The sequence below is a fragment of the Ochotona curzoniae genome, unplaced genomic scaffold (assembly GCF_017591425.1).
Source record: "Ochotona curzoniae isolate NIBS_2020 unplaced genomic scaffold, NIBS_Ocur_1.0 patch392, whole genome shotgun sequence".
Classification (NCBI taxonomy): domain Eukaryota; kingdom Metazoa; phylum Chordata; class Mammalia; order Lagomorpha; family Ochotonidae; genus Ochotona; species Ochotona curzoniae.
The window spans coordinates 288,928-316,809 of NW_024466964.1; the positions used below are offsets into that span (position 1 = coordinate 288,928).

The 27,882-nt window shown below is 51.6% G+C and overlaps 1 protein-coding gene across 1 annotated transcript; it reads left to right on the forward strand.

Moving 5' to 3' along the window:
- Positions 1–7,496: 7,496 nt before the first annotated feature.
- LOC121167573 (cytidine deaminase-like) lies at positions 7,497–26,628 on the forward strand. Its single transcript, XM_040997051.1, has 4 exons — positions 7,497–7,702; positions 16,802–16,913; positions 21,521–21,578; positions 25,949–26,628. The coding sequence occupies exons 1-4, from the start codon at positions 7,549–7,551 to the stop codon at positions 26,081–26,083; spliced, it is 459 nt and encodes a 152-aa protein (XP_040852985.1). The 5' UTR covers positions 7,497–7,548; the 3' UTR covers positions 26,084–26,628.
- The last annotated feature ends 1,254 nt before the right edge of the window (positions 26,629–27,882 follow it).

The following is a 27,882-nucleotide window of genomic DNA, read 5'->3' on the forward strand; positions in this document are numbered from 1 at the left end:
ACACCCACGCTTCCTTTCAGTCTCTTCTCTGCTTCCTGTCATCCGAGGCTCTTCCCGGGGACTCTGTTTCTCTGCATTCTCCTGTTTTCCTGTTGCCAGCAAGTTCTTCTACGCAGGGGGAAGGCAGCTGTCAGCAACAGTTACAGCTTCGCTTGGCAAGGACAACGGGAAAAACCGACCTTCCCACAGATTCAGCAGAAAAGTGGAGCACTGGCGTGGCTCCTGCTGGACCACCTGCCTGTCTCCTAGAAAGACTTTGCCCTAAAAGAAATGAGAAACCTTCCAAGGCAGAATAAAACTCCAATCACCATGGGAGGCTCCTCCTTTGCAAGTGATAGCAGCATGCCACTGCCGTGAGCTGACTGGTCTGGGTACCCGGATGGGAGAGGGCCAAAAGAACAGAATGGGAGGAGATTCTGGCTGGGGACAGGCGGAGCTCCGTCCTGACTGGGTGTGGTGGGATGGCAACTGATGGTCTGATGTTAGGGCTTGCAGCCCTTGCCAGCCCATCATGCCAACTCCCCCAACGGTCCTGGGACCAGTGAGAGCCAGGCTGCGAATGGTGAGCTGATCCCAGCTGCAGAGCCATTTCTTGTTAGCTCAAATGCCTTTACTTGATTAAACCTGGCAAAAATGACACGTGTCCTTGTGATGTGGGCTACATGAAATCATTCAGATACTGCACATGGGCCAGGGCCTGGCATGAAGAAAGACCTCAGTGTTAATTATTACAAGTAAACTGTTTGTTGAGTGAAAAAGTGAACGTAGGGTCCCTGGACCCCTACATTGGGACTCTGAGCGGGTTCCCTCCCAGACAGAAAGCCTGGGGTACAGAGTGGGAATTTTGGTCCTTGATAATCAATATTGCTGAAATCCTTTCTCTTCTTAGAGCTGAAAAGCGGAAATAAACGCAAGCTGCTGATGGTTGGTCTGTGTTAAGTCAGAACCCTTGAGCTGCTCCAGGGGCCAAAGGTGCAAAATGGAGTTGGTGAGGAGTGCCAGGAGTTCTCATGCCACATCATTCCAGATCCCCCACCCAGGCTCACTGCACACATGTGATCTCATTCAATCCTCACAGTGTCTCTGCAAGTGGACCCATTTCTCAGATGAGGAAGGTGAGTGGTGTGACCCACCCAAGCTCCCTGGGCTAAGAAACAAGGGAACCAGAATTCCAACCAGGCCTACTTGACACCAAATTTCTTGTTCTCCCGTGTTCGGGGCTGTGCCCCCACCATGGACACGACAAAAGGAGGCCATGAAGGACAAATGACTTGCCAAAGGCGGTGTACATGGCACGTGGTGAAGCCAAGATGCAAACTCGATTGTCACCGCCAACCCAGAATCCACAGGCGAGGGAGGCACGCGTTCAGTCTCAGTGGAGAAGCTCATGCCCAGGATGCTCCCTGACTCCAGCATCCTGCTGAGGATGGACAGCAGAGACCCCCAAGTAATGGGCTTCCTCTGCCCACGTGGGATGCCTAGACTGGGTTCTGTGTCTTCTCCCAGTCACTGTGGACACCTAGGGAGTGGATGCACAGCTGGAGTGCTCTGATTCTTTCTACTCCAGCCTCCCAAAGCTTCCTTCCAGCTGCGATACTTTGGATTCTGGGTAAGATGAAAAAGTTCCTCAGTTGTAGGACATTGTGACCCTAGAAGGTCAGCCAGCACAGGATTACAATTGATAGGATAATATTTGTATGAAAACAACTGAGTGGGTACCATTCCTATAGTTAAATGGATATCATTTGTATGAGAACAGCTGAGTGGACAGCATGTGAATGAGAACACTTGGTGGGATATACAAAACAAAAGAGTTCCAAACAAAAGTATAGAAACAGTTGATGGGTTTGTTGATAAGCTCAATACCTCCTCCCTTACCCTATGTGACCCTATCTGACCATCAGTCAGAGTCCACGCGTGTTATTATCTGCTCCATGTACCAAGCCCATCGCTGCAGGACAGCAATACTCAGCTGTATTGCTCTTCCTCCTAACTCCTGACTCTGGGGCTCAATGTGGCTGCTTCAGCATGGCCTTTTCAGCCTTGCCCCCTCCCTAAGGGAAGGAGAGAAAAAGTCACTCAACAGACCAGAAGCAGAGTTGTGGATCCTGGGAGGGTGGCCCTCAGAGAACTTAGGCGGATTCCTGGTGTGTACACAGCTCTTGGAGAGCTGGACAGAGAGCGGCCTATGAGAGTCAGAGGGACAAAGGAGGGACAAAGAAAATGGGACTTGCAAGGCAAGTGGGAACAGCATGGGACATTTTCTTTCTCTTTTTTTTAAATAAATATTTACTTATTTTTCCTCTATGTGTCAATTGATTTTTTTTTCATGTGCACATTTAAGGATCTTTTCCTCATTTTCAACTGAAGAGAGCTTTGTTATCATGTGTCGTGGTGAAGATTACTTTTGGTTAACTCTGTTGGGAGTTCTCTGCCCCTCCTGTATTCTGTTTCTCAATTCTTTCTCCAGGTTAGAGAAGTTTTCTTTTATTATTTCATTGAATACACTTTTAAGGCCAGCTTCTCTTTCTGTGTCTTTCGGAACTCCTATAACTTTTACCTTTGGCCTTTCAATAGTATATCTTAACTTGAATGCTTTTGTTGTTGTTGTTGTTGTTGTTTTAGCTTGACCCAGCTCTGCTTCCAGCTTTTTGTTTCCCCATTGTGTCAAGAAACACCTTCTAATTCTGAGATTCTTTCTTCTGCCTCATCCATTCTACTAGTATTGAGTCTTTCCACTGAATTTTTAATTTGTTCCATTGTGTTCTTCATTTCCAATAATTCTGTTTGATTTTGTTTCAGTACTGCTATTTCCTGTGTGACATATTTCTTAAACTCCTTGAATTTATGTGCTTCTCATTGTTGATCAGAAGCTTTAAAATTAGTTTTCTGGGGCCCGGTGCGGTGGCACGGTGGTTAAGGTCTTCGCCTTGCACGCCTGGGATCCCATATGGACGCTGGTTCTAATCCTGGCAGCCCCGCTTCCCTTCCAGCTCCCTGCCTGTGGCCCGGGAAAGCAGTCGAGGACGGCCCAAAGCTTTGGGACCCTGCACCCACGTGGGAGACCCGGACGAGGCTCCTGGCTTCAGATCGGCATAGCATCGGCAGTTGCGCTCACTTGGGGAATGAATCATTGGACGGAAGATCTTCCTCTCTGTCTCTCCCCTCTGTATATCTGCCTTTCCAATAAAAATAAAATAAATCCTAAAAAAAAATTAGTTTTCTGAATTCTGTACCCCCCATTTTATCAATGTCTTCCTCAGTTAACTCAGAAGTTAGGAAAGGGTTTTGCTTCTTTGCAGGGGAGTCCTCAGTAATATTCATTGTGCTTTTGTCTCTTCTTTTGCTCTTGGTCATTGTACTTCTGGTTAGCAGAGTCTTCTTCTTGGGGCAGGTTTTAAGCTGTGTCACCCACAGGTCTACAATGCGATTTTACTTACTGTGGTTGGCACATGGCTCTTTATCACTTGTGCCACTCCCTCCAGTGAGTTCCAGGTTTGGATTCTCATGTTAAACTTCCACCATGGTCTCCGTATGCCCAGCTCCTGGCTCACCACTCTCCACCTCCTGTGACACTGTGCTGAGGCTGCACCGTTGTCTACACAAGCTTTCTCCACTTCAGGTTCAAGCATTAGGGAGACACCAGGTGTCCTAAATAACTGGGTTGTTGGTGGTGCTGATCTTCCTATAACCTGCCAGCTGTTAGGACTAAAGGCCATCTGGACCTATTCTGACCCGTAGGATGCCAAAGTAAGTATTATTTTCCCTGTGGGATCTAGGCAATGCATTGAGCTAGAAGTGAGTTCACTCCCAGCCTAACACATGTACAGCTCAATGCTGTCCCTCTAGTCTCACAGCCTTTGTTACGCTGTGCAAGGAATGGCCATTAGACTCACAGGAGATCTCTCACAGGAAACTCTACAGGCCAGAAGAGAATGGAATGACATATTCCAGATTCTAAAAGGAAAAAATTGTCAGCCCAGAATAACATAACCAGTAAAGTTTTCCTTTGTCTTTGAAAATGAAATAAAATTCTCCCACAATAAAGAAAAGCTCAGACCTTCCCTACAAATGATACTTCAAGATGTTCTCTTGACAGAGAAGAGGAATAGCGTCCACCAAAACCAAAGGCAAATGTGAAGAAATAATGTGTTATTTCATCCCAGTGAAATAACAACAGAAAACTAAATCAATGAACAACCCATTGCTAAGATGACAGGACAAAATTACCACCTATTCATATTAACTGTGAATGCAAATGGATTAAACCATCAGTCAAACATCAAATTAATAGACTGGATTAAAAAACAAAACCCATCTATCTGTTACCTACAGGAGACACATCTCACCAACAAAGATCAGCGAAAACTATATTTCATGGATTTTGATATTTTTGTTTTTAATTGACATTTTCTCATATTAAATTCTTTACTGGAGAATCAAAATGGTGGAATAGGGTAAGGACACCTTTAAACAGATAGAGAAACATTTAATCAGGATGAAGCAGAGAGGACACATTCCAGGAAATAGGAGAGGACAGAACAACAGCAGAGGGGTACCTGGAGACTGACAGACACAGGAAAGCAGTGGATACAACGGTGTGGCATTGCAGTGACTGATACTCCAGCGGCATTCAGCTAACGGGCGATCTGAACTCCACTGGCAGCCGGAACTCCACCAGCAACCAGGTGGGAAGGGACTTTCACTGGGAGCTTGGGAGGTGAACCTAGACAAAGAACCGTCCATCCTGCTGGACTGATTGATTTGACCAGGAGCAGAGACAGAGCAGCAGATCACAGACAGGCAGTGTGAGAACAGCATGGATTTCACAGCCCAGTCAGCCCCCTAGAGCCAAATTGGGCGCCATTTTGCCTAAGGAGGCAAAGGCAAGGGAAAGGACTGAGCATACACTGAGCTGGGAGTGAACTCATTTCTGACTCAGTGAACTGCAGCAACGTGGCATTCTACAGGTTCCACCCAAGACAGGTCTGGGTAGCCCTCAGATCTGATGGCCAGCAGATCAAGAACTCTAGTAGTGGTACGTCAGGCACCATTTTGTACACTGTGGCAAAAGCTTTAGGACTGCAGGGGACAACAGTGAACTGCGCATGTGCTGAACTCGTGAGAACTCACTGAGTTCAGTGGATTGCACTGGTCCGCAGGAAAATAATACCAACTGTGGCATTGTACAGGTCAAAATAGGTCCGTGTGGCACCCAGACCTAACGTCCAACAGGTTCCGGCAAGATCAGCACCAACAACAACCTAGCTATATAGGACACCTGGTGTCTCTCTAATCCTGGGACCTGCTCCAACAAAAAGTGGAAGAAAGGTTGCAGCAACAACATCCAGGAGGGGCACAGAACTCCCAACAGGCTTGACCAAAAGATATCTTCACCAAGACACATGATCATCAAGCTCTCTTCAATCAAACATAAGGAAAAGATCCTTAAATGTGCACGTGAAAAAAATCAGTTGACACATAGAGGAATGCCAATTAAACTCACAGGAGATCTCTCACAGGAAACTCTACAGGCTACAAGAGAATGGAATGACATAGTCCAGATTCTAAAAGGAAAAAATTGTCGGCCTAGGATAACATCCCGCAAAGCTTTCTTTTGTCTTTGAAAATGAAATAAAATTTTTCCATAGCAAAGAAAAGCTAAAAGAATTTGCCTCTTCCAAACCTGCCCTACAAATGATACTTCAAGATGTTCTCTTGACAGAGAAGAGGAATAGCACCAAACAAAACCAAAGGCAAACGGGAAGAACATCCCAGTAAAATGACAACAGAAAACTAAACCAATGAACAACCCATTCCTAAAATGACAGGACCAAAGTACCACCCATACATATTAACCCTGAATGTAAATGGCTTAAACTCAATCAAATGTCATAGATTAGTAAACTGGATTAAAAAACAAAATTCATCGTTTGTTGTCTAGAAGAGACACATTTTACCAACAAAAATCAGCGGAAACTATATTGCATGGGATTTGATGTTTTCGGTTAGTTTCATCTCTTCAAAACACTTTCTTCTGATTAAATCATTCAATGACTCATAGATCATAGAGTAGCATCATTTTCTTCAAGAAGGTTCTTGATTTTCGTTTCTTCAGCTACACGTTAGTCATTTAGTAGCATGTTATTTAACTTCAGGGTGTTGTTAACTTGTTTTTTCCTGCTGTTGTTGATTTTGTATTGTGGCTTTTCACTTAGAGGATATATAGTAACTGTGTAATGGAGACGATCATATCTACATGTGAGGATACAATGCAGTATGCATCTCTACTTCCTGATCAAAGATGGACTCCCCATGAAACTGTTAACTATATGTTAACAATAGGATGCTGGACTCTCTGCCATTGCCCATGCCCACAATGATGGACTTATGACTGTTTATGAAGAACTACACTATTGCAATAATATAAAGAAATCAGCGGAGAGCAGGGGTTTGGGAAAGGTGTAAGGGAAATCCCAGAACCTATGGAACTGTATCATAAAATAGTAACAAAATGGGAAAAAAAATTTTTTTTATTAGAAAGGTAGTTTTACAAAGACAGAAAGCTCTTCCATCCTCAGCTTCACTCCCCAAATGACCACAACTGCCAAAACTGAGCCAATCCGAAGCCAGGAGCCTCCTCGGGGTCTCCCACATGAGTGCAGGGTTCCAAGGATGTGGGCCAGCCTTGTCTGCTTTCCCAGGCCGCAAGAAGGAAGCTGGATGGGAAGTGGAGCATCTGGGATAGGAATCAGCAGTGATATGGGATCCCTTTGCTTGGAAGGTAAGGATTAACCAATTGTGTCCTCCCCAGAATGGGAGATTTTCAACAAAGCAAATTTTTTGTACAATGGAAGGCAGAAACAAGGCCTGGGAGCAGGCCAGCAGGGGCACCTGCACTGGTCCCAAGTCCCTGTCACGTGAGTTTTAGCCTTCTTCCTGAGTTTTAGCCTTTTTCCTAGAGGGCAGCTTAGAGAAACCCTGCCCTGCACCTGTGTGCAACACTGTCGGGGGAGAACTCCCACATCCAGAAAGCCCCTCCCTCAATGCTCCCAGAATAGGGAGGAAGAGACGCAGGCACGCATTACATGTCCACAAAACTTTCCGACATCCCACCTGGCCCGAGCGGCGCATTCTCCAAGCTGGCTTTCCACTCCCTCTGTGCCCCGACACCGGCGCCACGAGCATGGCATCCACCCCTCCAACCTCCTGCCCGCTCAATCGGACTTGGGCCTCGCCCTCTCACCCTCCACGCCGAGCTCCATCAACCTGAGAGCCAGAGAGAGGCGGTCGCCCAGCAGGAGGACGGAAGGTGGCCTAAAAGCACGCGCGGGCGCAGCCATTGCCTCCGTGCGGGACGCGCTGCCGGGGCTCCCCTCCACGCCCTTATGAAGTGGGCGGCTCCTCTCCCTGGCCAGCGCCGGCCCTCATCCCTCCAGCCCTCGGACACACCCCGAGGGAGGAGCCACCCGCCCAGTTTGCCGGTATATCCCCGACCGGCCCAGCCCTCTGCTCTCTGCGCCTGCACCTACCGACCCGCGGACAGACATGGCCCGGGAGCCTCGGTCCGGCGCGCTGGAGCCGGAGTACCTTCAGCGGCTGCTGCTCTGCTCCCTGGAGGCCAAGAAGTCGGCCTATTGCCCCTACAGTCGCTTCCCCGTGGGCGCGGCCCTGCTCACCCGCGACGGGAGGATCTTCTCGGGTAAGGGCGGGAGCCTCGGGGTCCCTTCTCTCTGGCAGCCTGCGTGAGGGAGGGGGACAGGCGGCGACGCACAGAAAGGCTCATCGCGCTGGGAAACTCGATCCGGGCACCAGTGATTCTAAGAAGACTGGGACAGCCAGGAGGTTTGCAGGGAAGCAGAAAGGGGCATACTGGTGTGCTGGGAGAGGGGATTAATAGCTTGGCAACCTGCTCTGTGAAAGGCTCCTGGTTAAGGCTCCCACACAGCAAGTCCTAACCTCCAACCCCTGACCTAGGTGTTAGACCCATTTTTAGATGAACAAACTGAGGCCCATAGAGGGCATATGACAAGGTCAAGGTCTTGCTTTCAACCTTGCTAGGGGATGACAAAAGGGGATGCAGGTGGGTCCTGCCGAAAGGGTCCATGGGGTCAGCAGTGAGTGACAGGCTGGGAAGGTGGCGGGGAGGACTAGCTGGGCTGCTGCTGAGCCACTGAACTCCTTTCCTATGGCTGGCTGGTTTGGAAGAACACCAAAAGTCAAATTTGTTTGGCTAAGCTGGGGACATTGTCGTTCAGGCTATCCAGGACATGCCATGGTGGGGAAGGGGAGAGAGCGCATCTGCAAGGGCTCCGGTGGTGGTCATGTCTAGTGTGTTGATATTTTGCCTGGTGGCCTGGGTCTCCAGCACCTTCAATCAGGAAAAGTAACTTTGCCTGAGGGATCCCCCGGGAGAGGAAGGGAATTGCTGTGGGAGTTAACCCTTACAGACTATCCCCGCTGGGCTTCTGCCAGGCTATGAACCTGCCTCCCCCAGCCTTGTCCCAGCAGGGGCTGTGGCTTGAATCTTTGCACTTTTGAGCTCTTAGTGCTGCAAAGCACCTCCCTGGTTCCATCAGGTGCCTCAAGACTTGCTGAGGGGCGCTGAGTGTAGTGAGGAGGCAGTGGGGCCCAGTGGTAGCAGTTGCAATGGTTGTGCTATTCTATTTCTTGGGGAGGTGGGAGGGAGGGCCGCGTAGTGTGACTCTTCTTGACTGCTTTTCCAGCATCAAAAGATTAGTGTCCTGTGGGGACAGAGAGCTGGTCGACAGCCCCCAAAACAGGAGTCCGACATTCCAACAAGCTCTGGTCTTTTCTTTCTTGAAAAGCTGATTTAAAATAAGGCTAAACCTTATACCTGTTAACCACGGGGATCCCTGCAAGAGATGTCTAGGGGAACGGCTTTGTGGCGTCACTGAGGAAGCTGCAGGGGTGCCTGACCCAGCTGGCCGAGGAAGTGAGCCAGCAGATGGAGGGGCCCCCCACACACTCCCATTCCTCTCTTCCGTAACTCTGGTTTTCCAATAAATAGATAAATAAAAAGGCAGCCCAGCTCAGGTGCTGCATATTCTCCTGTTGCTCCTTCAGCAGCCAGTATACTGTGTGCCAGGAGCCAGGGCTATCAGCATGGCAGGGGGCAGGGACCCCTTGCCTTGCCCAGGCCATGTAGCTCCAGGTTAAGCCGAGATGAGCAGGAACATGGCCTACGCTGATGGCAGGAAAGGGCCTGGCATCGTCCATACAGGATTGTGCCATGAGGGCTTAGGGAGGCTCAGGGTTGGAGGCTCCTGGGTTTGACTCCTGGCACTGCTGTTCTGTTCCCTTCCGCCTTCTGGTCCTCACCTATCTCCTGTCAGGGTTGCTGTGGGTGGGGTTGCCTGGACTGGCAACCCTGGCCTGGTGTGTCATCATCGCATGGCTGGATGCGAGATTTGGAATTAATCCGCTTTTTGTCATTGTAAGAAAGTAATAAGGAAGGAGCTTCTTGGGAAGAGGAGGTTTCTTCTGACAGTATCTGTCAGGTGGAGACAGGCAGTGACCGTGAAGGTGCCAAGGAGGTGTGCCAGGAGGCAGGGAGGGAAGCCAGACCAAGCTTACCTCAGAGGCCACACCCTAGGGACCTAGTGTCCACCCCCAGGACCTTCCTCCAACCCCACCAGGGTTATGTCAATCTCCACCTAACCCGCAAGCCATTGGCGTTCATCATCAGCCATCTCGATGAGGCTGGGGGCTTCAAACATCTGTGTGAGTTTGGGGAGCCAGGTCTGGCTCGGTCTGCACAGGCTTCAAGTGGGTGAGTGCTCACAAGGTGTTTTATCCATGTTGGCTGCACCCCTCATTGCTGCCTGGAGACTTTTGGAGGCCCAGCATCAGATTGAATGACGTGGGAAGCAGGGAGTCAGGGCATGGTGCTAAGAGTGATGTGAGGATGGCACGTGGGGACCGTTAAGAAATCAAGGAGGACTGTGGCTGGCGGAACAGCGTCAAGGGTCACCACCTGCCCGTGATGTCGGCACATTCCTGGCCCATTACCACTGCTTGGTTAAGGCCCATTGAATGCATGGATGGATGCAAGTGGAACAGAGAAAGGAGATACGGTTCCTGGAGCAAGGGACAAGGCTTGGGATGGAAGGCATGAAGGGGGCGGGCTCCAGGGTCTGCAGCCACGTGTCCCAGGGCATGACAGCACCTGGCTGAAAGCAAGAAACTGTGTCGTGAGGAGCTCAAAGTACCGCATGAATCCCTAAAACGGGTCGAACACTCAGGGAGCCCCATGTGTAGAGACCAGCTCCTAATCCTGCCGCCTCCCGGGGTAAGGGAGATGAGGCTTGTCCCACACACACACACTAGCCAGAAATGACAGGATCCCACCAAAGCGGGAACAGGTTAGGGAGGATCCTGGCTGGGGCAGCCGGATGTGGAGCCTTCCTTTACCTCTGGGTTCTGCTGGCTTCTTCCTCTTACCCTGCAGGCCAGCTCTGTCTGGGTATCAGGGAGCATGACTTCACAGCCCCTGAGAAAATTATTCCCCACCAAACCCACATGGAAAAATTGCAGGGAAGAGCTCTGATTAGTCCATCTTCCGTTACAGGCATGTTTCCGGGCCAATCGCGGTTGTCCTGATGGGGTACTGTGATTGGGCCAGTTGACCAGCACATCTGACCTCAGCAGACTCCTCCTATAGGCAGAGCTCCTGCAGCTCCTGAGCAGGCTAGGGGAGGCCCGGCCTGTTCTGCCCCTGGCTGCAGCTGTGCTTAGAGGGAGTGGAAACAAACAGAAGAGTTGAGCTTCCCTAGACAGAAGGTGAGGGCAGCTGCAAAAGAGAACGGTCTATGGCAGTAAGATGGGGGGTGGCACTTAAAGGCAGCTGATACGGCAATGACCGCGGGCAGAAATGACACGGCCGGATCTCTGAGCTGAGTTCAAAGGTGCTGGTGGCACAGGTGTGCCCAGTCACAGCCTGATAGCTACCCTCATTTTCCCTCTGTTCCTGCCCAGCGTGGCCAGGTCCTGGTGCCAGTCACAGATGGGCCACCCAGGATGATAATTAAAACCTATGACAGACTGCCAGCTTTGGGGGAGAGATGGGGGCAGTGCAGAGAGGGAAGGAGCAAAACAGTAAGGGCTCCTGGGAGCAGATGAGGACACCGGGATGGGGCGAGAAGGACAGGAAAGCAGCAAGAGTGTGCCGGGGAAGGAGTGGCTGCCCGGGCCTACCCAGGCCAGAGGCTGTTTGTAGACAGCCCCTTGGCACATGGGTACAGTGGAGGGTCCATGTGTGGAACCATCCCGAGCCTGGGACATGCTGCCGAAAGGGCCCGGAAAGAGTCGAGGGCAGTGAAGGTGGCTGTTCCAAACTGGACAGGCACCTCCCCCGAGGGGGGGTGTAGTCCCTGCGGCAGCCCCTGACCTTGGGGCAGTGGTTTCGCTCCCTTCTCTCACGCTTTGCACTTGCCGTTCGGGGCAGGGGGAGAGGGGAGAAGGTCGCAGTACTGGACCAGCTCTGGTCACATGAAAGAGACACTGCAAGTTGGCCCACTTCCTGACTGACTTCCTGTTGAAAGTATTACAACCGTTCAATAGATTCTGTGTACATCTCCACCCCACCACCTTGCTCCCAGACTCCCCATTCCTGGCCTCCTTTCTCTGACTGGAAGCACCTCCCCAGAGCAGGAGACCCCTCATTCCTCCCCTCTCCCCCACTCCCGTGTTGCCCCTCCAAGCTGGCTCCTTGTAAAGCTGAGCTCTGCTGAGACCTCTGACTGCCCTCACGGGCCTGTGCAGGGGTGTCTGGCAGGGGCATGGGGCTGAAGGCCGTGCAGGGGCTGCAGGGGCTGCGGGGGCACACGTGGGGCCCTCCCCTAGTCTGGAGACTTGCCAACGTGACCCCAGATCCCAGGCCTCAGCCATTGCACGTCAGCACGAGGATTCCTGGACTCCCATCCCGAACCGCTGCATCGAGTTGGGGGCTGCAGGGGTGGGGCTCCTCTCTGTCTCAGAGTGTGGAAATCACTCGCCACGCAGGAGAACTTTCCTTGCCCATACTGATGCCATCCCGCCCCAGCTCTGCCCAAATCACCAAACCCTTCAAAACAGCCTCCTGGAAACACCTCAGAGCACAAGAGCAGGGTATGCGGCCCGGCTCATTGCCACCAGCCTCCATTTTTCCACTCTGTAAAATGGGTCTAGGATGGTGTCTGGATTGAGTCTCAGAATGCAGGCATGGTGCTCCCCAGGGCTGCCTGCAGGATAGAAACCTGGTTCAAGGTCGTGATTCCTGCTGCGAGTGTCCTCATCCTGGGAAGGGTAGTCCAGGCTTGTGCTTGTGGATCCCACCCAGCCGGTCCAGCATCCCGCATGCATTTCAGAGTCAGTGTAGGCAGCCCCGGGAGCGAGCAGGGCTCCTCCACGGGGCCTGTGACCCAGGGAGGCAGAGCCCAACGGTCTGGTCTGGTCGTCCGTGATTACAGCACACGGCCACACACTTCCTTTTCTCCTCGAGCAAGGCCAAAACGTTACACTTGCACTTTCTAGCCACCCTAGTTGGCACCTCAGGCTGGAGCGCTGAAGTGAGCAATGCCCCTTGTCTAGTCAGAGGGCAGCACCTTGATTTCCTCAGGACGCTCTTCTCAAAGAGTGCCTTTTTAGACAGAGTAATCGGGGAGGGCTTCTCTGAGGAGGTGACATTTGCGCTCAGGCCTAAGTGAGCTGTGTACAGACAGGGTATCGAGGGATGAGGTTACTTGGACATCGTAATTGGTTTTACCATCGGTCGTGGACTCCAATGACAGGTCACTCCATAAAAGGCATCCATTTCCCCATGAGCAGAGCCGAGAAGATTGGTTTTCTATACAAAGAAAGGATGGAGAAAAGCAGCCACAAAGAACAAATATTAGCAGTTGAAGGTCCCTCTCCTTGTGAGGTGGGGGCAGGGAGGCAGGTGCCAGAGAAGTGACTGCTCAGTCCTGGTGACTGTGCAAACCACTGCACGGGCCAGCTGAGCACGAGCCCAGCGAGGCTGCTGTCTCAGGGGAACTCGGCCGTTTCCTTTTAGCTTGCAAGTTGAGATAACAACTTGGCTTTGATTTCAGCGGAGCTTTAGCTTGAGTCTGCTAGGGGCCCAGCGCCAAGTCCAAAACAGCAGCTTGTTACAGAGGAGAGAACTCTGAGCAGTGCAAAGGTCCTGAGGCAGGAGTGCACTCCGCGTCCTTGGAGAGTGGCTGGCGGGACGGTGGGTCTGGAGGACTGAAGAAAGGGATGGTCGGAAGTAGGCAGGTTGGCGCCAGATCGTGGAGGGCCCTGGTGGCTGTGAGAAAAGGCAGGACCGGCCACACAGGCCTTGCAGCGCAAGGGCCTCAGCTTGCACGCAGTCCGTGAGGACGCACTGTGGGGGAAGGGAGGCTGGTGTCGTGGTGCAGGAAGTGAGCTGTCACCTGATATAGTAGCATTCGAGTTCCCGGTCCTGGCTGCTCCACTCCCCACCCAGCGCCCTGCTAGTGCACCTAGGAAGGCAGCAGAAGACGGCATGAGTATTGAGGTCTCCCACACGAGGGTCCTGATTTCTGGAAGCTCTCGCTCTCCATCTGACTCTTTGCCTTTCTCCTGACCTGTCACTCTGCCATTCACAACCACAAATAAATCTTTAAAGAAAGCAGTGACAGTAACAGAGAGCTGCCGAGCTGCCGTGCCGGGCTCTGTGCTGGAGTCTTCCCCGAGTATGTGCAGTTCATTCTCACGGGTGGGCGGGTGGTCCGCAAGGAGATGCCCAACACCAGCTAGGCTGGCCCCTTTATTCAGAAAGCAGGCTTGTGTGGGCAGCCCACGCCTCAGCCGGGGCATGCTCTCGGTGCCCTTCTGGGAGCGGCCTGCTTGCTGGCAGCATCCAGGGGCAGCTCAGAGCATCTTGCATCAGGAGGCAGGGTCTGCATGTCTTTGGAACACCCCCGCTGATGAGTCCCCAGGACTGCTGGGGACCTCCCCTGATAACTTTTCCATCCAAGGCCCCACCTCTGAACTCCATGCGGCTGGATTAGGTGCCCACCCTCTTTGTGCCTCACAGTGGAATATAGTTTCTCTATTCCTTTTAAAGATTTATTCATTTGAGGGCCCGGCGCGATAGCACAGTAGTTAAAGTCCTCGCCTTGCATGCACCAGGATCCCATGTGGTCGCCGGTTCTAATCCCGACAGCCCTGCTTCCCATCCAGCTCCCTGCTTGTGGCCTGGGAAAGCAGTTGAGGACAACCCAAAGCCTTGGGAGCCAGCACCCACGTGGGCAACCCGGAAGAGCTCCTGGTTCCCAGCTTCAGATCGGTGCAGCACCAGCCATTGTGGCCGCTTGGGGAGTAAACCATTAGACAGAGAATCTTCCTCTCTGTCTCTCCTCCTCTCTGTATATCCACCTTTCCAATAAAAATGTTAAAAATAAATCTTTTTTTTAAAAGATTTATTTATTTGAAAGAGTGACAGAGAGGGAGAGATCTTCCATCTGCTGTTCCATTCCCCCCATACAGAGACAGCGGTTTGGGGTGGGCCAGGCAGGAGCCCAGAACTTCTTCTGGGTCTCCCATATGGGTATGGAAGCCCGAGTACTTTGGGCTGTCCTCCACTGCTTTCCCAGGAGCATTTGCAGGGAGCTCAGTCAGAAGTGGGGAAGCCTGAACTTGGAGCCTGAACTACTCGCAGAGAATGCCAGCGGTGATTGAACCCACTACACCACAACGCTGGCAATGGAGTTGAATTTCAGTGCGTGCAGCCATGAGGAAAGAAATCTCTCCCTGTCATCATTTTACAAATGCTGGTGCTGCGCCTTCCTCTCCCTGGTTGTCAGAGGACGGCATAAAGGATGCCAGGCCAGGACCAGCCCAGGGCTTGCTCTCTGCAAAGCAGTGTGGGTAGTGGGGCAGGCACATGCGCTCCCCACGATGACTCCTTGACTGGTGGAAGAAAGGTTCTCTCTGCAGCTTTTCTGAGCTACTAGCATGCAGACACGTGCGCAGTGGTCCCTGGAGGTTGGGCCACTTGCAGCAACCATAGGCAAGGCACAGGGCTGTGTGAATCATGTCTGTTAGGACATGGGTCAGGCTTGAGGTAGGGCCAGGGCGGGCCTGCTGGGAGGAGAGGCAGAAGTCAGGGGCAGGAGGTCAGCACGGTTGGGAACAAGCCAGAGTGGAGCCAGGGGAGTCACCTGGGGCCAGGATCAAGAGTCTGGCAGGGCAGCAAGAGAGCCTCATTCATTTATTCACTCAGCTATGGTTGTTCTAGCAACGAGGCAGAACAGGGAGGGGTTGGTTCCAGCCACAAGATGACTCACTATTCATGTGCAGGAAAGCACATCCAGGGCTGCGGCACCATGCTGGCCCTCTGTCCCCTGTCTCAACTGCATCTGGGTGGTTGACATGCCAGCAACCATGGACAGAGGAGCAGGTGTCAACGCAGGAACCAAGCTGGTGGGCATTGGAGGGTAGATAGGCTGGAAGGACTGAGAGTCAACTCCCGCCTCTGCTTCCCATCTATCTTCCTTAAAATGTACACCCTTGGAGGTTAACAGGTGATGGTTCAAGTTCATGGGTCCTTCTACTCAGATGGAGTTCCTGCCTCTTGGCTTTGGTCTGACCCAGCCATGGCTGTTGCAGGCTTTTGGGGAGTGAATCAGTGATAGATGTGTGTGTGTGTGTGTGTCACTCTGCCTTTCAAATACATGAAAATAAATTTTAACAACAAAATTTAAGAATGTAATTATAAATCTTCCATCTTTCGTATCACTTTGGATTACCTTCCTTTGGTCAAACCTTAATCACGTGGCCAAAGTTAACTGCAAAGGCGTCTGGGAAATACAGTCTCCGAGTAGCCATGTGATCACCCACCTTGGAATAGAAGTTCCATATGGAAGAATTAGGAAGTGAATACCAGGAAACCATTAATAGCCTTGCCCTGATCAAAGACAGGCAACAACATGTGACAAGTGTCGTTTGCCACATCCTGGTGGCCAAGGGAAAGCTCAGCTCACTTGTTCTTGGCCTCATCTCAGATAATGAAGCATTTCTTAGCCAGTCTGGTCAGGCCTGGGAGAGGCCGTGGCTCATGATGGTCCCAGAAATGACACTGAAACAGCAGACCCAAGGGGGTGTCTTCCTCACCAAAGGCTGGGCCCCCTTGGGAAGCCACAGCATTGCCCCCCCACGTTTGCAAGGTCACGAGAACCTCCCACAGAGCTTGGGAGTCTCTTGTTGGCTGTGGACAGTTTGCTTTGCAATGCAACTCCCATAGAGCGTTGGCTGAACCCCAATACACTACAGGTCTACACTTGGCATTGAGATCTCTCCCAGTCCATTGGGTTGCCACAGCAACATACCTAGGTAGGTTCTACAGAAGAGAAGTTTATTTCCTACCCATCTGGAGGCTGGAGAGGACCCCAGTTTCTCACATTTGGCACCTTCTTACCACAAGGCAGCTCTCTGGGACCTCCCAGGTAAGGGCACTATCCTGAACACCCTGTTGGGGTGTTCAAGCCACTCAGCCTCTGCCTCCTCACACCATCACTTTGGAAGTTAGAACTTCCACAGTGAATGTGGTGGGGAATGGGACATCCAGGCATGACTCCCAACACTTAGCTTCTGGCCTCAGTCCTTCCTTGGCCTTGACCTCTGCGGGGGTGGTAGGGTTGCTTAATCATCCCTGTTACACTGCGGCTGTTCCCAAAGCCATCCCCTTCTCCCGACTATGTGAGGTTGACCATTTCCTCCCTATCCTGGAATAAGTGGTTCTGCTGGATATACCCCCGAGCTTCCCTTCTCTTTTTAGGGTGCAACGTAGAAAATGCCTGTTACACCCTGGGCAACTGTGCTGAACGGACCGCCATCCATAAGGCCATCTCCGAAGGGTGCCAGGATTTCAGGGCCATCGCCATTGCCAGGTGAGTGGGATAGCTTTGTTGCCACAGTATGGACTAACCTCTCCAGTCCTGATCCTCCGTGCACCTGCTGTCCATCCACTCACTCATCTGCCACACCTCTGCTCAGTGCCAGGCACTGGGCAGGCCCCTGGGCTGAAGGCAGGGGACAAAGAGATAAGTAGAACATGGACTCTGCCCTCAGGGAGCCCTCAGAGCCGGCCAACACCTCTGGACGCTCCTGCCTGTCCAGGGCTTGTTTCCGAGTAACCGGATGGAGCCTGCAGTGTACGAGAAGGGCCCAGCTGCCCAGAGCCGTGGCAATGACCAGGGTCTGTCCTGGCTTCTCTTTGGCAGTTTCAGGAATGTTCTGTAAAACCAGGCAGGGCTCAGTGTGCAGATTGCACTGTAGGAAATTGAAAGGGGTCGGGTGAGGGAGAATCACTCATTTTCAAAGCTGATACAAGAAAATGGTGCTATTCTGGGGACATAGAGGCCAAAGCCAATGATGGGGGGAGGGGGGTGGAATGGCATACCGGCCTTCCCTGGCAAGAATATCCAAGTCAAGGCTTTTTCCCCTCTTGGCCAGCACCTGCTGGGAAACATGCTTGGGTATTGCTAGCAGTCATTAGAACTGTCTTTATTTACATAAACCTGCCTTTCTCTGCTCTCCTCTGCCATCCCCCCAGCACTGGCATGCTGAGCCAGGAATGCAGTCATCATTGCACTAATGAGTTGTTAGAAGGGGAGAGTGGACCCAGAGGATAAATGGGAACTGCCAAGAGTCTTGTTAACTTTGCACGGGGACTAAGTAGTCTTGAGAGCCTCTCTGAAATGACTCAGGTGGGAGGCTGTCCCCTAGGCAGGTGCACAGGACTGCAGAGACCAGGGTGGGGCTTTGGCAGGCAGAAGAAATGCGCGTGCCTCCTGGGGGGCCCCTATGCAATCATCAAAGCTGATAAGAGTGACCTCAGAGTGTGAGCAAGGTCACAGCAGGGAATTCCATGAATGCCCAGCAGGAGGCAGGATAAGGGAGGAGGGAAGTGACAGGAAGGTGGGGAGGGAGAAAGAAATGTGGAGGAAATTTCCTGATACAGCCTGAGCATTCTGGCTTTCAGTGTTTACTCTGGTTCGGGCAGCTTTTCTCTCTCTCTCTTTTTTTTTTTTTTTTTTTTTTTTTTAGCTCAATATATATTTGCAAGGCAGAGTTACAGAGAGGGAGAGACAGATCTGCCATCCACTGGTTCACTCCCCTAACAGCTGCAAAGGCATACTGCTGGCTGCTCCCCTTCCCATCCAGCTCCTTGCTAAGGCACCTGGGAAAGGAAGCAGCAGTGCTTGGGCCCCAGAACACATGTGCAGACCCAAAGGGATTCTCACGCTCCTGGCTTCCACCAGGCAGCTCACAGGCTGCAGTGTCCTTACCTGCCCCTTCTAAAGCTCACCCTGGGCAGAGTGCTGAGTGGCCAGCTAAAAACGCCCCCAGGGTTGGCGAGACTAGCTTCAGCTCCTGCTCTGTGGTGGGCTATAGCCCTGCTGCGGGCGTCTGAGAAGCACCTGGTACCCAGCACAGCAGGGATCAAAGCCACTGTTCCAAGGCTACAGCAGCTACTGGTGTATGCTGTGGAGGCCAAGCATACAGGCTCCTAATGCCATTCCTGGCCCGACTGCCCTGTGGCCCTGGGCCAGCTGCTTCCCTTCGTGGCCACCTGCACATCTCCACCCCTCCAGGGCTGTTGAGGATGAGCTAACACCCCTAGGGGGCCTTAGAATGTGCCTAGCTAATATATGGTAGAAATCCTTAGATGTGGTCCATGCACCTAATCCCAAAGCCATGGTGCCTAGAGGCACCGTCTTGCAGTTTGTGACGGTCAAGGTCTGGGCCAAGTCCAACGTTCCCATGTTCGGCACTGTTGGCAGCCTTGAAAACCTCACAGGAATGTGGGCCGTCATGTGCAGGGACCAGATCCTCCAAGGCTTCACAAAGATTCCATTCCAACTCCAGTATCCTTGACCACAGTCCCCAAGAGTAGCCACCCACCATGTAGACCCTGGCTTCCCCTGCAGGCAGCAAGGGCCCCACAGTCAGGAACTCTACAAGGCTGCTGCGGTCCATTTCCCAGGCCTGTCTCACCCAGAGCAGGCTCATGACCCTCCTGGGTGGGATGAAATAGGATGCAGTGCCTCGCCCAGCCCCCAAAGCGGGACCACCAGGTTGCCACAACTGTCACCTGGGTGTTGCAAGGGTGTGAGCAACACCCACGTCTCCACGTACCCCGAGCCGAGCGGAGGGACTAGGCTTATGACACAGACAAGACAGACAACGCACACAACACACAGAGTCTCATTCTTGTGAAGTGAAGCCCTTTATTCAAAGTCGAACTCTCTTATATAGTCTGCTTGGCCCCTCCCAGGATCTTCCCAATGGTTAAGCAACACCTAAGCTCCCCCAAGGACGTGCAAAAAGGGGAAGCAAGAAGGAGGGAAATTGCAGTCAGGACGTGCAAAAATGGGAAGCAGGAAGGAGGGAAATTGCAGTCAAGCCATGGGCTAAATGTATCAGGCCATGATTGCCCTTCCTGTTACACCTTTGAGAAACAGCTGAGCTGTGGAGTTAACCCTTGGGAGACCGGGGCCTACACAAGGGTTAACTTGGCTCAGTGGGTGTCCTGGGAAGAGGTCCCCAAAGCTGGGAGCCCAGAGGGGACCCAAGTTTTCCATGGAGCAGAATCTTTTTGTTTGTTTTGTTTTGTTTTTTTTGTAAAGATTTATTTATTTTTATTGGAAAGTCAGATATACAGAGAGGAAGAGAGAGAGAGGAAGATCTTCCACCTGATGATTAACTCCCCAAGCAGCTGCCATAGTCAGAGCTGAGCCAATTTGAAGCCAGGAGCCCGGACCCTCTTCTGGGTCTCCCATGTGGGTGCAGGCTCCCAAGGCTTTGGGTCGTCCTTGACTGCTTTTCCAGGGCATAAGCAGGGAGGTGGATCGGAAATGGAGCAGCTGGGGCATGAACCAGCACCCATATGGGGTCCTGGGTGTGCAAGGCGAGGATGTTAACCATTATTATTATTTGTTTGTTTTTTATGATTTTTGCAAAGGTTATTAGGGTGCAAAGTGTCAGGGGCTACAGGAAGGTGGGTGAGACCGTTATTTCCACAGTCTCTTTTTTCCTTCCCATAGCTTGGGAAAAGGGGGGACATAAGGGGAGAAGCCACACCTAGCCTCCCAACCACCTCGGCGTCCTGGCAGAATCGGTTTTTGATGGGACCCTTCACACACCCACATGCACACACAGGAAAAAGGCTGTTAATCAGGTTAGCAGCCTGTCCCGCTCTCCCCACGCTGCCTCCTCCTGTCTTCCCCCTGGCCCGTCTCTCTGTACTTGAGCCACATTTGCTGGGTCCCAGCTCTTCTCACCGGTGTATAAGCACCCGAGCATGATGAATTGTGTATGCATGCTTTCCCCCCCAACACTGCACGTCCAGTGCCAGTCACAGTGCCTGGCGCATAGTACATACTCAATAAATACTTGTTCACCGAAATGAGACGCTGCTTTGCAGGAGGCCTGGCACATTCTAGGCACACGGTAGCCAGGTGAGCGTTATTGTTAATGTATAACACGGCCCCTGAGAGAGCAGTGTGCAAAACGCACAATCGATAATAAAATGATCGAGGACAAAGTACTGGAAAGATAATAAAGCCTGTCTGTAAGCAGATGAGTGCCGGTAAGTGGCGCCAGCAGCCACCGCCTGTGCACAACGTTCTAGACTGTTCAGCAGCAGCACCAGAGCCTCACGTGTGTCTGCACTCCTGTGCCCTTTGCTGCACGCCTGTGGAACGCATCATGTGATTCATTCACATTCCAGGAAGAAAAGGCACCCCGAGGGGCCGCCACACCCCAAGGCCCACGTAATAACTTACAGAGAAGCCAGCAGAGACCCAACATCTGCATAATGGCTTGTGGGTTTTTTTTGTTTGTTTGTTTTTCAGAAAGAGTGCAAGGGCAAAGCCAATAGTGGCTGCTGGTTTACCCTACGGCCCCCCAGTGGGTATGGAGGTTCCCATAGTTAACACTGACGCTCTCAGAGGTAGCCCTTGGCTGTCAGCTGCTCTTCTCCAAGCTCGCTGGAGCCCAGCAGCTGGCATGGCTCTGGGAGTCACATGCATCTAATTGCTTCATGCCCCAGGGCCTTTGCACATGCTATTTATGTATGTGCCTACAACACAGACAGGCCTGGGGCTGCAGGAATCTACTCCTTCTCCAAGGACTGTACCCGATGTCACTTCCTCCAGGAAGTACACTCTCTGTAAACAGAGCTCGCATCCCTCTCCGGGATCCTTACTGCATTGGTTGCAAGTGAGAACTCTGTGACCCGCTGGGATAAGCCACAGACTCTCTCTCCCTTAGCCTTTACATCCTGGGGCTGTGGTCCCAAGGCAGTGCCTGCTCCTCAGACCTATCTTCCAGCAGATGCCTTGCCTCAGGGCTACAGGGCAGACTAGGCGGACACCATCTACCTGGCCACAGCCATCTACCTCCCACAGTGTCTGGGAGCTCAGGGCCGGGTGGGGGGTCTGACGGTGGGCTGGTTTCGAGAACCTGACTTGAGTTTGCTCTGCTCTTGCAGTGACCAGCAGGATGACTTCATCTCGCCATGCGGGGCCTGCAGGCAGGTCATGAGAGAGGTAAGCAGCTGCTGCCCCTTTCCTGGAATGCCAGGCTGTGGGGGCCACTGGGAGCCTGCAGGCGCAGTGCCAGTCCGGCTCACTTGGTGGCAGGCTTCAAAGGCCTGAGGTCACATGCGTCCCTGCACTCCTCCAGCCTGTGCTGAGCCTGCGTGGATGTTGCCCCAGGCCCTGAGCGCTGGTGCTGCTAGAGCTCACCCTGCAGGGCAGCGCAGGCTGGGGGTCTCACATGGAACACTCCAGGTCGGGGGGCGAAGGGGGGAGCCTGCAGGCCAAACCCATGTTTGTGTAAATAAAGTTTTATTGGAACACACATGGGCCATTCACTCCCAGTCAGTGGCTGCCTGGGTCTTGCGGCAGTGGAGTGGAGCCCCTGGCACAAAGGTGGCATGCTGGCAGCTCCTGGACTTCCACTGCTGGGTCCCTAGTGGGAGGATGAAATTTTCCAGTCTTTTTTCTCCTTTTCCTCCTACTTCTTCATTTATTGGGCCTGTCATGATGGCTCAGTGGCTAAATTCTCTCCTTGCATGTGCCAGGATTTAATATCAGGGTCCTGGTTCCTGTCTCAGCTGCTCCACTTCCCTTCCAGCTCCCTGTTTGTGTCCTGAGAAAGCAGCTGAGGATGGCCCAAAGCCTTGGGACCCCTCATTCATGTGGGAGACCTGGAGGAGGCTCCTGGCCTCAGATCAGCTCAGCTCCAGCCATTGCAGCCACCTGAGGAGTGAACCAATGGATGGAAGATCTTTCTCTATCTCCTCTCTGTGAATATGTCTTTCCAATATGATAAATAAATCTTTAAACAAGAAAAGATTTATTTATTTATTTGAAAGAGCTACAGAGAGGAGAGAGACAGAAAAACATCATTCACTGGCTACTCTACAAATAATTGCAGTGACTAGGCCTGAGCCAGCTGAAACCAGGAGCCTAAAACTCATTCAGGTCTCCCATGCAAATGGCAGGGTCTCAGTGCTCGGGCCATCCTCCACTGCTCTCCTGGCTCATCAGCAGGGAGCTGGATCGAAAGTGGAGCAGCCAGGCCTTGAGCCTGCACTCCACTACAGGATGCCAACATCACAGGCGGGGCTTAACGCGCTGTGCCACAACGCTTGTCCCAGTCCCTGCTTCTGATGGCCAGGAGGGGGCAGCCTTTGAAGATGACATGTGAGTAGAAATGTGGACAACAGAGATGTGGAAAGGGGGATTTTCTGAGGAAGCAGCAGGCTTCCCATGTAGACAGTGAGTATGGGAAGGAGTATGGAGACCCCAAGGGGCCGGGGTGTGGTGGGGGAGCCACGGCATGTGGGCCAGAGAGCTTTTATCCCACCAATAAGGGGACTGAACAATACTCTTAGAAATAGTTACAGCGCCAGATTCATTTGACCCCATTCCAAATAACTGGGAGTGGCTGGCGCAGCAGCATGTATGCTAATCCTCCACCCGTTGTGCCAGCATCCCTCATGGGCTCTGATCTGTGTCCTCCACCCGTTGTGCCAGCATCCCTCATGGGCTCTGATCTGTGTCCCAGCTGCTCCATTTCTGATCCAGCTCCCTGCTTACGGCCTAGGAAAGCAGCGGAGGATGGCTCAAGTCCCTGGGCTCCTGCACTGACATGGGAGAGCCCAAGGAGGTTCCTGGCTCCTGGCTTCAGAGCAGCTCAGCTCCAGCCACTGGGGCCACTGGTAGACAGAAGATCTCTCTCTGTGTCTCTCCTTCGCTCTGTAAATCTTCTTTTCCAATTAAAAATAAATGATTCTTAATAATAATAAAAAAAAGGAAACAAAAAAATAATTGAAAAAAATTATAAAGAAGCAGGCAAGACAAGAGGGTAGTTTAGATCTGAGGCCCATGGAAGATTCCAGAGTTCCTGTGCACATTGCACATTTGGGTTTGGAGGGGAACTCACAGGTGTGCCCCAAGAGGTGCAACCTCCCAGAAGCCGCCAGCCGTCTCTGCCCTCTAATGCAGCATCTTGCTCTGAATGTCTCCACCATGTGGATTCTGAGAGGCGCTGGGCTTCAGGAAGGTCAGTGACCCCCACGCCCCAGCCCGAGCCAGCTCCGGCCTCCTCCATGCCATCACTTGCCGGAGACCAGCTCCGGCTGACTCGAGAGCTTGCAAAGGATGCATGGATCGGCAAGACGGTAAGAAGAAGAGATAAGACACGGACCACTATGGCTTGATGCTCATAATGGACAACTCAGAAAAGTTGCCTTCTTTATTTATACACAAATTATCACAAGCTTTTGCACAATATCCAATTGTTTCATTTTTACATCATGGTTAAGAAAATACAAAAAACAATCTTAAGGAAAATGTTTTCAACAATCAGTACTCACTGGAACCTGCAGTCACCTGGCTGAAGCCAGGAACTCCACGGTTGGCAGTGTATGCAGTTACATAGTGACAAATGATTTACTTATATTTAAAATCAGTTTTTACTAAACACAAACTAATATTGCTTAGAATATTAAGAGTACAGAATTAGAAGATCATAAAAGGATTTTATAAAAGCATATAACATAGATTCTTTGCTAAATCTTATAATCAAATCATGCATTAATTACCATCACCTTCACCTAGTGCTGATTCAATTGTTTTTTGTTCTTTTGTTAAAGGGCAGTGAAAGGGATCAAGGCAATTCAGCCAATCTACAGAGGGCTTTTACAAGAAACTTCCTTTTATCTTTATAAACTGAAGTGCCAATATAAGATAGAGATTTTAAGCCATTTTGAGGGGGTTCACATTTGTTTCCCTTTAGAAGATGCCCCATATACTTTTGCTTTCTGTGGTGAGAAACTAAAATGCATCATATCATGTGTTGTAACAGTTCGAGGCACATAACTTCATGATTGCCATCTGTTCCAAGATATTATCAAGCCATTTCTTAAGGAAAACATTACTTATATTAGGGCAAACTTCAGGACAAAAGTGGGCACATAACAGGATGTTTGGAGACATTGTGGGCTCAATTGTACTATTGTATACTTTTAGCTGTGTGTCATAGCCTTATGTCACTAAAGATGTTTTTATCATAACATGATTGATCAATTTGAGGTGTCATACCAGTTACAGGAATCACTTCACATTAGCAGAAAAACAATAACAACCTCAGGAGAATTCTACATCAGAGAGATGTAGAATGTCTCTCTGAAACATCAGAGAGGTGACTGAGTGTCCATACAATGGGGTGAGGCAGCAATGAGGTGACCAGAGACATTCTGCCGGGCCTTGCCACGCAGTCAGAAACTCCTTGTAGCCTTGCTAACTGAGGAGCGGTGCTCATCACACACCCATGCCATCCGACCCAACTGCACGGCTCCCCACAGTCACTCCTGTCTGTTGTCGGTTTGGGCTTATAATGTCTAGAAACTGCTGACTCCCCAGGGTTTGTGCTACCTACCGGAAGCAGAGAGGCTGGGGCTTGACTTCCGTGCAGGGCAGGATGCTGGGAAGCAAGCAGAGGCAGCCGGCTTGACCTCTTGCCAGGACTGCAGACCAGGCCCGGCTCGCAGAGCTCTGTCCAACAGAGTAGCCATGGCTAAGGTCAACTTAAGGAAGCCAGGAACATGGTGCCAAGTCCTCAGCTGTGATTCATTTGCTCATCGCTCTCTTCCCCAAACACACTAGAAATTGGCAAGTGAGAGTGAATGGCCGCGTGAAAAAATTGCTGCAGGAATGGCAGGCAAAACTGCAACCAGAATGTAAATGGTGGGAACTGAGGCTTGGGGGCTGGGGACCTGGCTCAGCATCCCACCACCCTGCCAGGCAGAGCCTGCCAAGCCGAAAGAGCCAGAAGACTGATTGTGTCTGCTAAGGACCCGGTGACTCAGACAGAAGCATAGAGGAGCAGCAGCTGCACACCCGAGCAGTCCCTGGCAATAGTGTCACCTGTCAGAAGGATGGACTGAGTGCCCGCTGGCTGCCAGGCACCCGCTGCAGGCAGATGCCCTTCATGCTTCGCATACAGCAGGTGGAACGCCCCTCCTACCAGCCCTCCCACCCAGACAGGTGCCTGCCTCTAAGACCCCTTCCCTGAAGAGCTGCCATTCTGCTGGGGTGACACAGCCTCAAGCAGCACCGCTCATGGTGTAGGAGACAGATTAGCAGACACGCTGTCTCTGCTGACTGCTTTGCAAGGCCTCCGTTTTCTCATGGGGCTTAAAAGTAACAGCTAAATCACAGGGGGAATGAAATACCGTGTGTGCAGTAACCAGTGTGAAACAAAACAGGCATATGACTTTTCCATGAAGTCTGGCTCCAGACTTGTGGGCTGGAACAGCAAAGAAGGGAAACAGCCAGACTCTAACCCAGGGCTGCTCCACTTTCCCAGCCACACCACCTCCTTCACGCAGTCTTTGCCTCTTTTCCAGTTTGGCACCAACTGGGACGTGTACATGACGAAGCCAGATGGCACATATGTGGTGAGGACAGTCCAGGAGCTGCTGCCTGCTTCCTTCGGACCTGAGGATCTGCAGAAGTTCCAGGGAAGACCAGAGAACTGCTAGCACCTGGGAGAGCCTGGGGTCCCGAGGGCTTCAGGGCACAGCACCAGTAGAGCTTCTGAAAGACATCCTCTCTAGCCTGGAGACACCTGCCAGTTGAGTTCAATGATACAGGGCCGGACAAGGATGACTTCTTCAAGCTACACTCAAGCATGTTGGTCATTGGCTGGAGTGACTCCGGGCCTCACTCTGGGCTGGGCAAGATCTTCCCCTGAACCCACCAGGGCCTCCCTGGGACTCAGGGTGCTTCACCCCACTCCACTCCTGCTGTCCTTTCTGCAGGTACTCTAAAACCCCATACCGTGTGTGCAGTAATGCTTGGGAATGCCTACTCCCATATCAGAGAACTGGGTCAAGTCCTACTGCTCCACTTCGCATCCGGCTCCCTGCTAATGCACCTGGAGGAGCAGCAGACGATGGCCCTGGTGCTCCAGGCCCTCACCCCACACGGAGACCCTGACGGAGGTTCTGGACCCTGGCTTCCGTCCAGAGCTGCAGCCATTTGGGGAATGAGCAGTGGCTAGATACTGTCTCTCTCTCTCTCTCTCTCTCTTGTTCTCTTTTAAAGAAATAAAGTCAATCTTAAAAAAAAAGACTGATTGTCCAGCAGCATTGTACAATGGACAGCTCCTGTATTTAGAGAACACCAGACTTCAGGGAGGTTGGGGGACTCGTTCTAAGACCCCTGCAAAACCCAGAAAGCCCCACTTTCATCTCCAACATCACCTACTGTTTGCCAGGCACTGTGCCGAGGGGGTTAACACAGTCCTCCGAGGTTACCACCATTGCCCTCAAAGCCCAGAGAGCTTCCGTCACTCAGATCCTAGGTGGCAGAATTTGAAAGAGGTCCGATTCCTAGTGATTTTTCCCATTCTCCCACAGCCTGGTCTTTATTTACCGAGCACCTTTTGCGGGTGAAACCTGTACCTACTGCCGAGGGGAAGGGTTCAGGCTGCAGGTCCTGCCCTTGACCAGCTGAGCCTCCAACAGGGACACGGGCTGCACAGGAATTTGCTCACCATTCCCAGTAGTGCAAAGGGCAGGGCGGGGGCAACAATAAGGCCTGTGCCCTCCTCTTCCTGGGACAGGCAGGTAGGTCACCCCCTCTGCCTCATGTGGGTGCTAATGAGACTGGCTTCTGCTGGACACACCTAGTCCAACCTGCCATGATCTTGGGACACCAAAAAGTCCTCCCTCCATTGAAGCATGGTAAAAACACTTTGCCTTCTTTTCATGCTGGCTTTGGGGTCTTCAGCATGCTCCTTGGGAGACATTGACAAGAAAGAGGGAACTGGAAGACAGTTTGCCAAGATGCTAATGTCAGGCAAAAACCTGCGTAGGAATGATTGTTTTTTTTTTTCTTCTTTCTGTATATCTGTATTTTTTGTGAAGTTTCAAAAACATGTTTAAAACTCAACATCCACAAAAATATATTTAAAAAAAAAAAAAGAAAGAAAAGAAAAATGGTACTGTGTAATGACAAAGGGTTTGCACTTGGGGGCAGTATTATGGCATAGTGGCTAAAGTCACTGCCTGCAGTGCCAGCATCTCATATGGTCATGGGTTCGAGTCCCTGCTGCTCCACTTCTGATCCAGCTTCCTGCTGATGCTCTTGAGAAAGCAGTGGGAGAGAGAGCCCAGTTGATTCGGCCTGTGCTCCCATGTAGGAGACCCAGAAGGAGTTCCTGGCTCCTGGCTTAGACCTGGTCTAGCCTTAGCTGTTACAGTCATTCAGGAGTGAAGCAGCAGATGGAAGGCCTGCCTCTCTTTTAATAAATAAATAAAATAAAACTTTAAAAAAA

Coding starts and splice junctions, on each gene's coding strand:
- LOC121167573 (XM_040997051.1), top strand. CDS start 7,549: ATGGCCCGGGAGCCTCGGTCCGGCGCGCTGGAGCCGGAGTACCTTCAG. Junction 7,703..16,801: donor CGACGGGAGGATCTTCTCGG/GTAAGGGCGGGA, acceptor TTCTCTTTTTAG/GGTGCAACGTAGAAAATGCC. Junction 16,914..21,520: donor AGGGCCATCGCCATTGCCAG/GTGAGTGGGATA, acceptor CTGCTCTTGCAG/TGACCAGCAGGATGACTTCA.